This window comes from Octopus bimaculoides, chromosome 2 (assembly GCF_046866305.1).
Source record: "Octopus bimaculoides isolate indiv1 chromosome 2, ASM4686630v1, whole genome shotgun sequence".
NCBI lineage: Eukaryota > Metazoa > Mollusca > Cephalopoda > Octopoda > Octopodidae > Octopus > Octopus bimaculoides.
The window spans coordinates 89,100,913-89,118,860 of NC_142929.1; the positions used below are offsets into that span (position 1 = coordinate 89,100,913).

The 17,948-nt window shown below is 35.7% G+C and overlaps 1 protein-coding gene across 1 annotated transcript in view; it reads left to right on the plus strand.

Moving 5' to 3' along the window:
• LOC106875763 (villin-1) overlaps positions 1-17,948 on the plus strand; it is a 168,682-nt gene that overhangs the window by 32,814 nt on the left and 117,920 nt on the right. Inside the window, exons 3-5 of the mRNA XM_089338668.1 lie at positions 481-562; positions 5,442-5,447; positions 15,673-15,861. Of these exons, the coding sequence (XP_089194794.1) occupies positions 481-562; positions 5,442-5,447; positions 15,673-15,861 (277 nt within the window). The remainder of the gene's footprint in view (positions 1-480; positions 563-5,441; positions 5,448-15,672; positions 15,862-17,948) is intronic.

Genomic DNA, 17,948 nt, shown 5'->3' on the forward strand with positions numbered 1-17,948 from the left:
TTCATGCATGCATCATCCTTATCGTCGGATGTTGAGAGAGCAAGTAATGATTATAAACAATGAATAAAAGTAAGCGAATGCAATAATAATATTAACAATAACATTAGAAATAAGGATAATAATAGATTTTAAAAAGTACATTAAAAAATAAGGTTTAATAGGAAACACCTGCAGTAAATTTTATCATTGAAATATTACTATAAATGTATAAAGATATTAATTAAAATATTTTATCATTTTTGTTACTGTATTTCTCCAAGAGAAACATTACTGTTTTATTGTTGCAATCGAAATTATTTTTAAAGCTTTGAATATTTATTTCTATACAAAACCAAATAATTCGTGTTTTGTCTTTTAACTTTATCGTTTGCTAAAGGGAGAAAAATGTAACTCTTTCAAATATCTTTCAGCTATAATGAAATGCATGCTTTTTTTCGTAGAACAATCACTTATATCGTTCTACACGTTTTTCCTCTCCAGGGTTATAATTTGCTGCTGTGGCAGAAGAAAGGCAAATTTCACAAAGGAGATTCTTATTTGATTGTAAAGGTAATATTACATTTATATAAACAACTCCAAATCATATGAAATTACCATATCCCATTAATGCTTTTCTATGCATTCTCGTTATCAGCAGAAAATATACACATCAGCTCATTTTTCAATACGTTTTTATGAAGAATGAGGGATGGAGTTATTGTTTTATGTCCAGACTTTATCTCTGTTCTATGTATTTACGAGATTTTTAAATAATAAATAATTCTAAAGTTAAATAGGATATACACTTTTTCCTGTGTTTTACAATATCTATGAGTTAAAAGTAAGAGGGAATAAGAACGTAAGAGATAATGATGGAGCTGGCACCTATTTATATATCGATTTATCTGGTTCTGAAATGTGAGCAGATGTTGCTGAGATACGTGGGCTGCAATCACGGAAAACTGTCAACTGAATTTGTGATGAAATGTAAATTAAGTTGCTGAGATATAAGATATGAAGCTATGGTTTTATTATAATTTAGATCCAAGTCATACCTGATTGAGTAGATCTATGGAAGGTGGGGATTAAAGTTGTGATCATCTATCCATGGCCGACAATGTTCCTTGTGTTCTTCCTTTCTTTAACACTGTAAAATGTGATTTGAGTGAGATTTAGTAAATGGTTCTAGTACATCGAGTAACTATCAGGAGCGTCACTATTTGGGTTGCAAGAGAACTGTGGGCTAAATTTCGTATTACATTAAAAACTAAGTACACCAATTATCATTGGTAGAGATGTGAATTGATAATCTGAATATAGAAGCTGGAGGTTTAGGAGCAGTTGTCCGTAGTTAACCTCTTTCTCATTGATTTTCGAGAAGATATTCAAATCAACAAGGTAGCTGACCTCTTTGAAAGTGCAAACAACTATCCAGCCTGTCATGAATGCACATGTTAGAAGTTTTGATGGGAATGTTACACCAATATTCCTTGTGTTGATGTTTATGTATTCAAAATCAGGGATTCTCCGTGTTTATCTCGAACAGTCTTTTCATCAGATGGTGTTGTATATTCTAATACATTTTCTTTCCATTATAGGCATATTTTATTTGATAAAATAACTTCTTTCTTGCTTCCAAAATTAAATATTTCAGATTTTACTTAAGTATAAAAGCTTTACTTCATAGTATTCTTGTTCAACCATCTTCAAATGTCTTTAGTCTATGTGGAACAGCTTCCTCGAAGTCGCTAATCCCTTAACCAGTAATTGTTAAAGAAATAAAACTATTACCTTCAGAATATAAAGCAAAAATAACAAGCTAACAAGTGAGCATTTGCGTCGTTATTTGACCTTTTAAAATCATCAATCAAGTTAACATCAAATCATACCGCACAGTCTTAAATTATATCTAATACTTCATCGTATAATTTTATTATTAGATACTTGATACAGGAAAAAATGGTTTGGCCATTCTTGGAAAGTTTTTGATTATAAGTCTTCCTAATTAGGGTCAATGTGTGATTGAACAACTACAACACCAGAGATATCCGACACCTTTAGATTAAACAACATAAAGCAGCCATTAACTCGGAATGAAATGATTAGACACAGTTGTTTGGACGCTGACGATTTAGCACGGATGACTGGACATTCAACCCGTTTTTGTGACAATACATTTTGGCGTAGGTGCCAAACACGCCCGCGCGCACGCACACTCATGCACGCACAGAGATATATGCCTACAGATAGAACGTGTGAGAGAGAAAGGGAGAGAGAGAGAGAGAGAGAGAGAGAGAGAGAATCAGGGGAGAACGAGAGAAGCATTAAAACGAGTGAAACATTAAAACATATGAGGGAAAAATAGTCTGCGCAAAATCAGTTACTCAAAATAGTTAACGCCAAACGGGCTGTGACAAAACGTTTCACACTTCCATTTACTGTACTGCACCAGTAAATATGGCTACAACAGGCAATGATTTCTATATTACAGCTATCACTCGTAAGTGTAACTGTTTATGTGAAGTGAAATATCCTATTTTATGAGTTTTACTGTAACTGTGATTGTTACACAACCTACTGGAACTCCCCCTGAGTGGAAGAATAGAGTAAATCGAAAAAATGGAGTTTGGCAGTTTGTGAAAGAAACGTGTTGCAGTAGTCGAGTAAACGCCGAATCCTGAAGGTTGCGATTTATGGTGCAGAAAGAGAGAAAATTAATAAAAGAATGGTTGACTAGATCCAGCTGTTTAAAGCATGGAATATACGAAATCCTAAACAACATCTTGAATACAAAATGAATGAAGAAACAGTTTGAATATTTGTTGTAAGAGGAAATATTGAAGTGTGGTATGAAATTAGAAATAGAATGAAGTGTAATATAACGAAATGAGAAGTTACTCTAATATAGGATGAATTGATTGTTGGATGAGGTTTAGACACCTCTCAGGTAATTAGTAATTCCTGGTTCCCAGTACGAAAATAAATATTCATGATGTAACCAGAGAATTCTTGGTGCTTTATTGTATATTTAAGGATTTATCGTGTGAATCGAAGAAAGCTTTGTGAGAAATAATAGGATTTTGCCGGTTTTATATGATGAAATAATTGATGTTTACTACTCTGATTTGAAGAAATATTTGCTTGTCCAAGTGTATAAAAATCTATTAGCCAAGTGTTCATAACGAAAGTGAAAGGAACAAACAAATAAATAAATAAATAAACGCTTGTAGTTTTCTAAATCAGCTAAGGAGTCAAAATGTCTCCCTCTCTCTCTTTCTCTCTCTCTCTCACACACACATATAATATAATATATATATATATATATGTGTATATATATATATATATATATATATATATATATATATATATATATATATATATATATATATATATATATATATATATATATATGTATATATGTGTACATACACACACACACACACACACATACACACACAAACACACACACACGCACATATATGTATATGTGTACATACATACATACATACATACACACAATATCCCATCCAAAAGTAAGAGTATTTAAGAAAGTAAAAAAATATCAACTAGAGCAGGTATCACCATGACAGCTTTCTCTGTCATGATCAATACGACGATCACACGTTATATACGTTACTTCGAAGCGCTGCTGTAAACAGTGGGAGTGAGCTAGAATGGTAAAACTTAGTGCGCCTGCACAGCAGAGTTGAAGGTCAATCTGTGCCAAGCGCTTCACTCTGCGTGCAACAACTTCGTTACTATGGCAGCAGTCCGGATACTTATTGATTAAACCTCGTACATACAGACATACATAGATACATTAGATACATACATACATATATATATTTATGTATTAATGGAAGTGTACAATATTATATATCCACACTAATGCCGATCTTAAATATATATATATGTATATATATATATATATATATATATATATATATATATATATATATATATATATATAATAATAATAATAATAATAATATAGATTTAATCAAAAGATTAAATGTGGTACTTAAAATGTATGTGGCACCAGAATTTGGTAGCGTAAAAACCAAAAACAAAATCAAGAGATTTGGTGAATAAAATTTGAAGAAAAGCAACAAAAATGTATTAGGTTATAGCAGTACGTACGTTTCGTACAAACTTCATTTATTTATGAAGTGGGAACACCACATAAGATGTGCAATGAAAATGTACTCCTCAGCTGCATAATGGAAGTTCATTTCAGAAAGTCATTTTGTAAATGTGTGTAAATACAAGAGTAGGAGATGAAGAAAATACCATCTTGCTGCGCTGTTAATCAGCAGTCTAGTGAATCAAACAGGAATTTAATTTAGTATGGTTTTCCTTCGGTTTCGGCGATGAGTATCCCGTTTTTCGATAAACTGTGTTACCTATTCATTAACATGTACACAGCTAAGCATTCCACCGACACGTGTTTTCTTATTGTAATTCTTGGACAGTATCAGCGTACCACACTGTATGAGGCAACGCTGTACCTTTGAACTACAGGTACAATCCAGGTGCCAGGCTTCTACATAGTTTACCAAGTTCTTTCACAAGGCATTGGACAGCTCAGGGCCATTGTAGAAGACACTTGCCTTGAGTGCCGCACAGGGGACTGAACCCGAAGCCACGTGGTTGCAAAGCGAGCTTCTTAACTACACAGCCTTTACTTATGCTAAAAAAAGAAATAAAATATTCGTTTGGCCATAACACCATGCAGCGAGATCGAACTGGGGATCTCAGGATTAACGTAGGCATGACCTAAAAGTTAAAAAATATATGTATAAACAGCCATACATATATATTCTTATATATATGTATGTGTACGTGCTTGTGTGTGTGTGTGTGTGTGTGTGTGTGCGTGCGCGCACGCTAATCTTTGTGTGTCCCTAATCGATCCTAATCGGGTCTGTTCAGTTTGATTTATAATGAAATTGAAGGCTTGTGATACCTGTGGAGTATCTCCTTCTCCCATTACAATTATTTCTGTAGTCTTAAGGATCTGGAACACGAAAAAACTTACAAGTGGAGTGCAATTCAACAGTCGTTTATTTTTAGTTCTCGTTCATGTGGCTCTTTATGGCAGCGCGTGGTTCGTTATAACTCCGTTCACGTGAGGTTCATTATCTCTGGAGATAACAGGTGAAATTAGAGCGGAATAAGAGTCTGCTGTGAGCTGCCAGCTTCGCAGTGTTTCTCAGCGTAAGCGAGAAGGAAGAAAGAGATATTTCTTTATTACCCATATGGGTCAACAAAGAGGGACAATACATCACATTTGGAGATATAAAACAAAGGAAAAAAAAAAACTTATGATATAATGAAAAAATGAAAATGAGAAATGAAAATGGTGTTACTTGCCACATCAAATAACATCACTTGCTTCCTTTACCTCTGTTCTCCATTATGTCAATCCCATACCGTTTTTTTCAGTTCTTTATATCTTATAGATCGTGGTAAGTTTCCCATGTCATAATCTACTTTCCACAGCTCATAATCTCCTTTGTGTTCCTTTATTTCAATCATTTGCTGTTCCGTTATTAACAAAACCGTTGATTGGTTGAAATTACCCCAAAACGACAACTTTAACATGAAATAACTTCTAAAATACCAAATTTTGTCAAGAGTGTTCAAAGTAAACTGTATTCCGCATGAGACATTCCACCAGTATACGAAGCTTCAAACTGTTTAGTTAAAAAAATATTAATTGAAAAAATCTGAGTCAAACTGAACAGATCCCTCTAATCGCTTGACAACCAGTGAGGGTTTGTTTACATTGTCCTCGTAACTTAGTAATTCAACAAAAAAGGAACGATAAATTCTAAGTTTAAAATAACCACTGTTGTCTATTTGACAGGCTACACTCTTGATGCCTGTCCTCAGCATGACCGCAGTTCAATGATAGAAACAAGTCAAAGACTATATGTAAAAAAGAGTATATTTTGTATAGTCACTTTTTAAGTTAATACCTCTGATATTTTGATCTTGAGAACACCTACGCACACACACACACACATGAAACTATTCGTTCACTAATGTGTGTGTGTGCATGGTGTGCACGACAAGACATGACGCGTCTGTATATGTAAAATCTCTCTCTCTTCATATATATATATATATATATGGTGGCAGTGGCGGAGGGAGAGAGAGAGAGAGAGAGAGAGAGAGAGAGAGAGAGAGAGAGAGAGAGAGAGAGAGAGAGAGATAGAGATAGAGAGGGAGTGAGAGAGAGAGAGAGAGAGAGAGGGAGAGAGAGAGAGAGAGAGAGAGAGAGAGAGAGAGAGAGAGAGAGAGAGAGAGAGAGAGAGAGAATGTAGAAGAATGTCAAACATTCTTCCTATAAAATCTATTAATAGTTGCAAAATTTTGATGAGCGTTGTCATGTGGTGTCTGAAACTAATTAGCAAGTATTGTTAGCAACGTGGTGAATGCAACGGTTTAATGGTCATTCATAGTGTGTAAAACATATCGTAGTCTGGTGAAAGAAATATAATTCTAGCAAAAGAATAGGTGACAAAAATAACATAGAATATAATATATGGTAGTGATAGGACATAAAATGCTAACAAGCGCAGTGTAGCACGGTGGGAGGCCTCAGGCAATATACAGTGTTAGTAACAGAACGAGCAGTATTTGTATGTACGTACATACAATCGCTATACGTGTCTTTATATGAAAGTACATACAATCTTTGTAATCAGCGTTAATACTATATAAGACGAGTGTTTTATTAGGTTGTAAAATTCTATTTAAATTCAGCTTTGAATATAACGTGGAAAAGAATAAACTCCTTCACATCGAATTTTCTGAAATGACTACGCTATGTTCTTTCATTAAACTATTCAATATACCATATCAGCGAATATTTGCATGTTTTGAATGCCGAGAGAATCCTCGGCAGTAAGATAGTGTTTCATAGTAAATGCTTCGTGTCTCATAAGGGAGAACACTTATTGTCGTATTGCATTAGTCTAAAAAGTTTTCTATTGAAAATCGTTCCCCAAAAGGCAGCAAGAAATGGGCGCTAGAACAAGCCTCAAGCAACCCTTTTAGTACGTTGGGTAGGGAAGGGTAAATAAGTTGAAAGAGGAACAAAAAATAAAATAAAACTGAGAAACTGCTGTGAAAAAGAAAATATCAAAGACTTAAAATAATTAAGGTGATTTTCATATGGGAAACAGGAAGGAAGAGAGTTCCATATGATAGAAGTTCGAGGAAAGAAAGTACGAGAGAGAGAGAGAGAGAGGAACATGTCTTACGAGAGAGAGGAACATATCTTACATCAGTGAAAGGATGGGAATAAGCAAAAAGAAGAGTCACTCGTTTGATAACCTTAAAAGAGGTACTAAAGAAGAGTGTCCTGCAAAATAATAGATATGAAAGAATTTAAGGAACAGAAATAAAGAAACAAATTTCTCGGCGGTAAAAAGGGAAAGTGAGCTTGAAGTTCAGATGCCAAGAAAAGGACCAATGTTAAAAATTCGCTTTCGAACTCGATCAAAGAAAGAAGGAACACGAACAGTAGCACCAGCCTACATGTGATAATAGTGTTCTATGCATGGGTGAATAAGAGAAGTATACATTCGGACAAAAGATAGTGACGAGCTCAATATGAAGAACCATCCTTCATAGTAGCTGATTTAGCAATAGAATAAATAATTCTACAAGACGAAAACTAAAATATTCTGGGAGAACAGTATCAAACATAAAAATAGAAATACCTGAGTTCCTGCAACGATCAGTGGAACGAAGTCTAGTTTTTGCAGAATTGAAAACAACGAACTACTGAGTACACTGCCGAGTCAAGAGAACCAGCCATTTTCATCCGATCAGCCTTGCTTTTCAAGCAAAAATATACAGTGTCATCCACAAAGATAGAAAAGAAATAGAACCTTCAGGATCATCATATGAAACGGAGAAATAAAAAGAATGATTGCCATTTAAAACAGTTTTGATGCTATGATCACCTAAAAAGCAAAAAATTGAAGAATCTTAAGCAATCTTCCAAGATTTCCCTAAAGCTTATGCTTGTAGAAGAGATCAGCATATCAAATTCGGACAAATATTTTCGATATGTCAAGGCCAAAAATACTTGCTTCACCACAGCTATCTAAAGTACAGTAGAAGCGTTCCCATATCACTGTCAGGGTCAGAACGCAAAATACGTAAATCATACTGCTTATTAGAAAACAGACCAAGTGAATGAGGGTGCCAGACAATCTCTTGATGCGGTCTCATAAATGACCAGCTGACATACTTATAGGGGACGCTCTCCATGCGAAATGTGACAGCAAATACCCTGATATTATAGAACTATTGATATAGTAGCCTCTTTCAATGCTCTACCAGAGTTCGGGCTTCTAACTACCAGCCATCCAGCCTTAGTACCAAAAATTTTGATTAAGCCTATACCCTCAACAAGAGAACATATATAAAACATATATATGTAATGAAAAATTATAGACAAGGATTTGATAGAGATGAGTGTTCAATATCTTAAGCAAGAAAAATAATTATATTTAAGGCATTTTTATATCTATCCAAAAGATAAGGAAAAGTACAAGGCTAGGAGATGGGTAAACCTATTTATCCCTAAATCAGTTTAGAATCACTGAAAAAGAGTATTTTTATTTTGACGCCATCACTAAATAGCTTGCCAGCCAAGGAGAAAGAGACGTTTTTGTCCTCATAAGGAAAGACTCCGCTCCGGATACTAATATAGGATTTTGATGTCAATGGGAAATCCTTAGCCTTGCACAAGAACCTATTCTAGAACCAGCTCAACCCAGAACTCGTTTAAAGCTAAGCTTTCATGTTTTGAAATTATTACTGAAGTCACTACGGAGTCGTCCGAAGTAGCTATTTAAGAAATATCAGCACAGCAATACATTATGGAAACAAAATAAACAAAACAAAGGAAATATACTCAATTTTCTCGACAAAAAGAATCTCCATGTTTAAAAACATATGTGATATTTCTAAGAAATGAAATGTGAGGAAATTATGTCTATTTTTCTGGTAACTTGGTTAGGATATCAAAATAAGTGATTTTACTGATTTCTCGTCAAATTTCTCCCAAATGCACTCCCGTTGTGATGCCGACAAAATTTGCTCGTAATTTCGAAGAAGCTGTATCTTAGTTTACACGCGAGTAAGCTAATTTATATAATCAACTTATTTTAAACACTGCATATTCCTAACCATTTACGATCAATCATCCATACGAAAGTCTTCCATAATCTCACGATAGCATACTTTGTTGCAATCCATTGCCGTCTTGTGTCACTTCAACATCGTATAACATGTTAGATAGTGGTGTTATATAACAAGATATCCAATATATTATATCACCATCATTTTCACCTTGATATTTATTTCCATGTGTGGCTTGTCACGTTGCATCACTTTATCACATGATAATTTATAAATTTGTATGTTCAAAAGTTATATAGTAGGCATAACTGTAGGATGAAGAAATCTACATTTTGCAACCACGAGGTTTCTGGTTTCATCACATCGTTCGGCATCTTTGCGAAGTGCCTAAAACGTTTGTTTCCCAGTCACACGGTTTTGATTTCAGTCCCACTGCGTGACACCTTCAGCAAGTGACTTTTACAATAGCCTCGGGGTTAGTGGATTTGGTAGAGACTGGAAGAAGCCTTCGTATATATACTCTATGAGTGTGTGTTTGTGTGTGTGTGTGTTTGTGTGTGTGTGTGTGCGTGTGTGTGTGCGTGCGTGTGTGTGCGTGTGTTTGTGCTTGTGTTTCTTCCCAACCACAGCTTGACAGCAGGTGTTGGAGTGTTTACCTTCCTTTACCTTCCTGTAACTTAGTGGTTAGGCAATAGCGACCAACAGAATAAGTACCAGGTTTAAAGAGGTAAGTACTGGGGTCGACTAATTCGACTAAAATTCTTCGAGTGTGGCCGCAGTCTAATGACTGAAACAAATAAAAGAAAAAAAAAATATATATGTATACATATATCCTTATCCTGTCGGTTGATATCTAATATATGTTCTAGTCTAACCTCTAAGTTACGGGAACGTGAGCAAAAGACTACCGATTGTCAAGAGTAAACACCCAGCATTCTTGACAACTGGTAGACATACACAGACACGTGGATGTACACAGACATGCAGGAAGTAAATAGACACCAATAATTTTCAAAATTTCTGATCTATGCGTCTTAATATGTTTTCAGCGGTGTCGAATTTACAATGTAATTATTCCTTTTCATTCCGGGTGCCATTATAAGTACGCGTCTCGAAGCAAGCTGACAGAAATTTCTAAAAAATTCCGTTATTACCGAATCGGTCCGATTTCTGAATTAATTCATAAAGAATTTTCTCGTCATCAGCAGTAAATACATTCAGAAATAAATGCAGGTGGTCAGAAATAAGATAAAGGGTGACTCGTCTGAGAAAATAACATTCTTCCACTGCTCTAGGGACCAATTCTGTAGGTTTTTACTCCACTCTAAACGTTTTGCAAAGTAGTGGTTTTCTGATTGCAGCCCACCCGTAAAATCCAGCTTTGTGCAGCTCCCGGCAAACAGCTTTTGTGGAAACTGGGTTCTCGAGGTGGTCAATAAGCTCTGCAGTAATTTTGGGAGCTGTACTTTTGTGATCCTTTCTAACAATTCCTGTAAGAGTCCGACGGTCCCTATCAGAAAGTTTTGGTTTTCTTCCAGTGTTTTGTTTTGACGAGGAAGCTTTTCCCTCTTTCTCAAAGCTGTCATTATTTTCGAGACAGTACTTCTTGATACACCAAACATTTCGGCTGTTTTTTGTTATGCTAGCGCCTGCAATACGAGCACCAACAATTTGACCTCTTTGAAAGGCCGATAGATTTGTCATTTTAATGAATTTTAATTACCTTTTTCTGATGATATCTGAAAAGAAACAGCAATTTTAGCAAAACATATTAAGCAACATTAATAATGAATCAAAAACCATAAAAATAAACAAGCTTCTGACAGTTTTATAGATATTTCAAAATTATGATGCTATGATGCTAGGTGCTACCATCATTTTGTCCAGTACCTGTATATGTATATGTGTATATATATATATATATATATATATATATATATATATATATATATATATATATATATAACTTTATAAATAAGAGCAAAAGAAAGAAATCCTATGCCAAATATGCTGACAATAGACTTTAAATAGTCAATAACCACATATAATTCATCACTATAAGCACGCGTCTCGAAGCAAGCTGACAGAAATTTCTAAAAGAATTCCGTTTTTACTGAATCGGTCCGATTTCTGAATTAATTCATAAAGAAATTTCTCGACATCAGTGATAAATACGTACGTTAAGAAATAAATGAAATACTTATTTGCATCCATTGAAGAAGCAGGCGCAAAGTAATGAGTACACTTAAGTATCCCAAATATAGCCATATATCTGCTGCTTTAATGGGTGCACGTAAGTATTTCATTTGTTTCTTAATGTATTTACCACTGATGACGAGAAAATTCTTTATGAATTATTTCAGAAATCGGACTGATTCGGCAATAACGGAATTTTTTTAGAAATTGCTGTCAGCTTGCTTCGAGACGCGTACTTATAGTGATGAATTATATGTGGTTATTGACGATTTAAAGTCTATTCTCAGCATATTTGGCATAGGAATTTTTTTCTTTTGCCCTTATTTATAAAGGTGTTTATAATTTTCACCTTAAAAGGTATTTTTTAATAGTCATCAGAAAAATTACAGCGGAATTGCAAATACTAAGCGATCATTGATGTTTAATACTATTCAATGTGGTTAGCCGTAACCTGGAACAAACCTGAGAGCTACCACGGTATATATATATATATATTATTTTAATGCGGCCTTAAATAGCCAGGCTCATGGGCCCGGTTTCCCGGTTTCTATGGCGTATGTGTGTCCCCCCCCCAGCTGGACGGGACGCCAGTCTATCGCAGCGTTACTCAAGAAACAGGAAGAAAGAGCAAGAGAAAGCTGGGGCGAAAGACTACAACAGGGGTCTTGTGGAGCTTTAGGTCTCGGAGCCTTGTGGAGCTTTAGGTGTTTTCCCTCAATAAACACACACAACGCCCGGTCTGGGAATCAAAACTGCGATCCTCCGACCGCGAGTCCGCTACCCTAACCACTGGGCCATTGCGCCTCCATAGTGTATATATATATATATATATATATATATATATATATATATATATATATATATATGTGTGTGTGTGTGTGTGTGTGTGTGTGTGTGTGTGTATATATATATATATATATATATATATGCATGTATGTATGTATGTGTATATATGCATATATATGTGTGTATATATGCATACTTAGCATGCATACATACGTACATACACATATACATGTGTGTGTACCGGTTGTCAAGCGAGCCGGGTGCTCACCCTTGACAGTCGATAGACTTTTGCTTACGTTCCCGTAACTTAGAGGTTAGACTAGAATAAATACCGGATACCAACCGACAGAATAGGAAGTAAACTTAAAGTACTCACTAGGACCGACTGATGAACTAAATCTTTTCAGGAAGTTCAGAAGCAAAGCCGCAATCCGATGACTGAGACAAGTAAAAGAATAAAAAGATTGCTCTGAGGCCATTCTTTCTATCCTTCTATGTTTACTGCATGCAAAATCACTTTTGAAATTGGAGTGCAGAAATTAGTTTACTGAACATTTTGTCCATTCTTTTTACTGGTTTCAGGCACTGGACTGCGTCCATGTTGTTTCAAGAGTTTGAAGTTGATGGAATCGATCTAGAAATTATTTTACCAATCTTTATGCAATTATTAAATCATTTTGTGTTTGAAAGGGACGAAAGATAAGGCACCATTAGATATTGAGATATTCACTGAGAAGCAAGTGGGGGAGACACAAGTATACACACAAACGCATATATGCACACATACATACACATGCGTATACATATATACACACACACATGCATACATACATGCATACATACATGCATACATACATACATACATACATACATACGTACATACATACATACATACATACATATATAATGAGTTAGGACAGAGAAGAGAAAGTATGTACAGTAGTGGAAATAAGCTGCCTGGCGGCTCCCAACATATAGTTGAACATCAGTGAAAAGGAAAACACCTACGCTGTTGAGACATTTTTGAGAAATTTACACTTAATCTAAACAAATTACAAGTTCAGGTTTACATCTGTAAATATTGGGGTACTGGGCAATGTAACAAACCGCCTAAACAGTTTGAGAAATTAGGTTTCTCAGAACCAGAAGGGAGAAAGCTACCTCGAAGATTACAGATTGAAGCCATAAATGGAACAGTAAAAATTTGAAACTTCCCAGAATTTTATCATTTAAGTATATATGCGGATATCTAGACATTCAACTGTATGCATGACAATGCATACATAAAACAAAATATAAAAATCTGCACATGCACTGACTCCAAATACTACTCACATATATACAAGCATGCAAAAATAATCTGTTGATGTTGTTGAAATTCCACTGAAGGAGCGTCGGATCTAGGTTAGAAACCAGCTCCTCTATTGGCAAGAAATTTAAAAATAAAACTGTATAATAACATACATACATCTGCAGTTAATCTATCCAGATTACAAGTTCAAGTTTATACCTGTAATTATTGGGGAGCTGGAATATGTAACACACTGCCGAAACACCAATCATGAGAAATTAGGCTTCTCAAAACCAGAAGGGAGAAAGCTGATTCGATGACTAGAAATCTAATCCATCACTGGAACTGTAAAAACCTGTAAAACTTTCCAGAAATTTGTGATTTAAGTATATATGAGCATGTCTAAATATGCAATGAGAATACATACATAAAACAAAACATACAAATCTGCACTTATACATACATACATACATACATACATACATACATAATTACAAAAATACCTTGTTGGTGATGTTGAAATTCCAATGAAGGAACTTGGATCTGGGTTAGAAATCGGTTCTTTCTCGTTGGCAAAAAATCATGAAATAAAACTGAATAATGACATGTACATAATTGCATACAAATATATATAAATATATATAAATTGAATCTATCTTTCTATCTTGATATATATATATATATATATATATATATATATATATATATATATATATATATATATATATATATATATATATATATATACATATATATTTCTGTATATGCATATATATGTATTTATGTATATGTATATATGCATGTGGCTTTTAAGCTAACTCCTGTGGAAGGGCTCGTCATTGGGCCTTGGGCCCAACAATGACACTTCATGCATTGAGTACATATTAAATTTTATTAAACTGGAACAATATTTTTCAAGCAATGAACAATTTTCATCAAACCAATGATATAATTTGTCGACTTGGAACTTATTGCAAAGCTGCATGATAATTTTGTCTTCCCATTCGTGAGACAGTACAATTTTTTTCTATCTAACCTCTTTCTTTCTCTCTCTTTCTGTCACGCACACACACACACACACATAACATTATAACGGCTGCTCACCGAAAGGCACCTAAAATCCGACATCGCAGATGCAGAAATACACATAACAAAGTATGTTGTATTGCGAAGCGACATAAAAGACAGGAGCCATGGTGGAGTTGCAATGTACATCGGTGAAGATTTCTCACTCTAGATCCTTTGCTCACACTAAAACTTGGTATGTGTACATATAAGATAACCCGATATAGTTATATGTACTATTTATCGCCCATCAGATGCTCCAAATAACACAGTCCTATTCGAAGACTGCCTTGCAAGAATAGAAGTCTTAACCAAACCAGAACAACACAATTCAGTGTACTTCTCATGGGAGACTTCAACTTGCCCAACGTAGGATGGCCTGGGGTCCTTTTCCTCTCGGAAATGATGCGATGTGAGCAAAGCCAGCTGGAATCTCTGCTCAGCCTCACCAACAAGTTATACATGGAACAAGTAATACTCCAACCAACCGGAGCAAACAATATACTCGATCTCTGCTTCACAAGCAATATGGATCCCATTTATAATGTGAAAGTGACACCGACGCTAGCCTCGGATCAACATAATAGAGCTGATCATGTATGGGCCAAAGAAACCCCCAGACATGCAACCTATGAGAAGCACCCAAAATAAATCCAATATGAACTATCACAAAGCAGACAGGAAATAAAGAGAGAGAGAGAGAGAGAGAGAGAGAGATCACCAAACAGGATTGACTCCAATGTCTCTCGGCACCTGACGCCGACATGAAATTGAAAGCATTTATGTCCATAATGCAAGCCATATACTACAATTTTGTCCCAGAGATAAAAGCCGCTGCACATAAAAACAAGATTCCAGGGAGAAAAATGTTCTTATGAGAGGGCGTACAAAGATTGCAAACCGCTTCAACAGAAAACTCAATGGCTGTGAAAAATCCCGCCTGAAAACAGCACTGTTGGAGAGTGAGAAACATCTGAAATGCTCCCATGAAAAAGAAAGAGCAGCCAAAGACAGGGTTATAAAAATATAAAAGCAAACTCGAAAGGCTTCTTTAAGTACGCCAAGAAACTGCCTCCGTGCGTTAGATTGTTTCCTCACAGGAAACCCAAATGAACAATTCAAATGTGTTTTCACCCCACCTTTACGGCGTGTGCAAGTTAGCAAGCCTGTAACATTCTTTACCACTACAGATGTCGAAAGGGAAGCAGTAACAATTGATTATATCAACATTATAGAAGAAGATGTCATACTGGCAATAGATGACTTGGACACAAACTCAGCTGCAGGCCCCGATGGATTCTCAGCAATCTTTCTCAAGTCATGCAAACGAGTCCTTGTAAAACCACTGCAGCTACTTTTTCAGAGTTTCCTCGCAAATGGTAAGCTCCCGGACAAACTAAAGGAGGGAATAATATGCCCTATTCATAAAGGAAGGAACAGAGCAAATGCTAAAAACTATAGTCCTATCTCTCTGACCTCACACATCAGCAAAGTCGTGGAACGAATAGTTCGAAGGAAACTAATTACATTCCTTGAAGTGAATGACTTACTGACTGACACCCAGCATGGTTTTCGAACAAGCAGAAGCCGCCTGACACAGCTCTTTCAGCACTACGACTAGGCGTTACAGCAGCTTCTCAACAACTCAAACGTGGACATGATGTATCTCGACTTTGAAAAAGCTTTTCATAATGTTGACCATAGTATATGTTACAAGCTGCGTAATCTTGGCATAGTCGGAAAACTTGGAGAATGGCTACATGACTTTCTAAAAGATAGAAGTCAGGTAGTGGTGGCCAACGGGACCACCTCAAAGGAAACACAAATAAAGAGTGGTGTTCTACAGGGCACTGTCTTCGAGCCGCTGCTAGTTATAGCAGCCCTCTTAGACGTGCCCTCAGCTGCTCAGATAGCAAGCCTTGCTAACTATGCAAATGACACAAAAGTCTCTCAGAGGATACAGAACCATGAAAGTGTTGCCCATCTGCAGTGGGAGGTGAAGTTTAATGCTGAAAAGTTCCAAGCCCTGCACTACCAAGACACGAAGCTCAATGAAAAACGGATAGGATACACTGGTCCAGAGGGGATTGCAATCCCTGAACCAAAATCAGAACGCCACCTGGGTATCGACATGAATAATGATTGCATATTTCCAGGTTCATATTACTAAGTTGGCAATAAAATGCAGATGATTGGCTGGATGATTCTTTCGAACTTTCAAAACAAGAGAACGCGAAACAGATGTTCCTCTGGTGGACATTTTTCCTCAGCTGTTTGGCTTACTGCTCCCTATTATGGTCATCACACTGTAAAATTAATAACAGAACTCAAAGCAATCCAGCGAAGCTACACAAAGATCGTCTCAATGTGACGGCTACTGGAAGAGATTGAAAATGTTAAGACTCTGCTCCCTAGAATGATGGCGGAAAAGTGTTCGAGCGTAGAATCATCCAGGCGAGCGTCTGCAATTTATTGCCGACTTAGTAATATGAACCTGGAAATATGCAATCATTATTCATGTCGTTACACAGGTGGAGTCTGATTTTGGTTCCGGGATTGCAATCGCCTCTGGACCAGTGTATCATATCCGTCTATTGTGTGTCTGCGCGCGCGAGCGTACATGCGGGTATGTATATATATTTTGGCGAATGTGATTGCAAAGCAAGTTTCTTAACAACTCAATTATGCGTAAAAGCATTATATGCAACCACATATATGCATATGCGTGTGTGTATCATCAGGTATCATTCCTCTTCAATTGGTTGAATATCAACGATAACCATCGCAGTCTATCTTGTACTGTCCTTATATACTCGCTCCATTTTAAACCTGACCATTTCTTGATAATTCTTGGTTTTTCCCTCCTTTTCTCTATTCATCTTAAAAACCTTTGTAAGTCGTGTTTCTAATTGAGTGTCCAAAACATGATATTTTTCTCCGATAAAACGTTTTCAATTTCTGTCCTTTATATTACTTTATCATAGGTTTCTCTGTTTTGACCTTCAAACTTTGATATTCTCAAATACCTTACGTACTCCCACATCTCAAAGGCTTATAAACTATATGATAATACTTTTGTTAATGTTCATGATTCAAAGTAGCAGATAACATTTTAATAATATTTCTCAGGTTACCATATTAATGCTTCTTGATGTTAGTAATTCAGCTAATTTTCCAGTTATCTAAAGCCTCCTTTTGATTTCTGCTTCACAAGTCTAGTTTTATGATTGCGTATATCTTATGTATACTACTTTTCGTGTCTGTCAAATTGGCTTTCCTTGAGATGCAATATTTGTTTTTGGTTAGTTTTATTTTTGGCTGATCATCATTGCTTTTGGCTTCTTAGATTCGTCCCCATTCAATAAAATACTTTAAAAAATATTATTTACCATAGTAAGAAGGGTCACCGTTCGAAGGTTAATATTGCAGAACTGCTTGGATACCTAAACTTGTTAATGCTTATTCC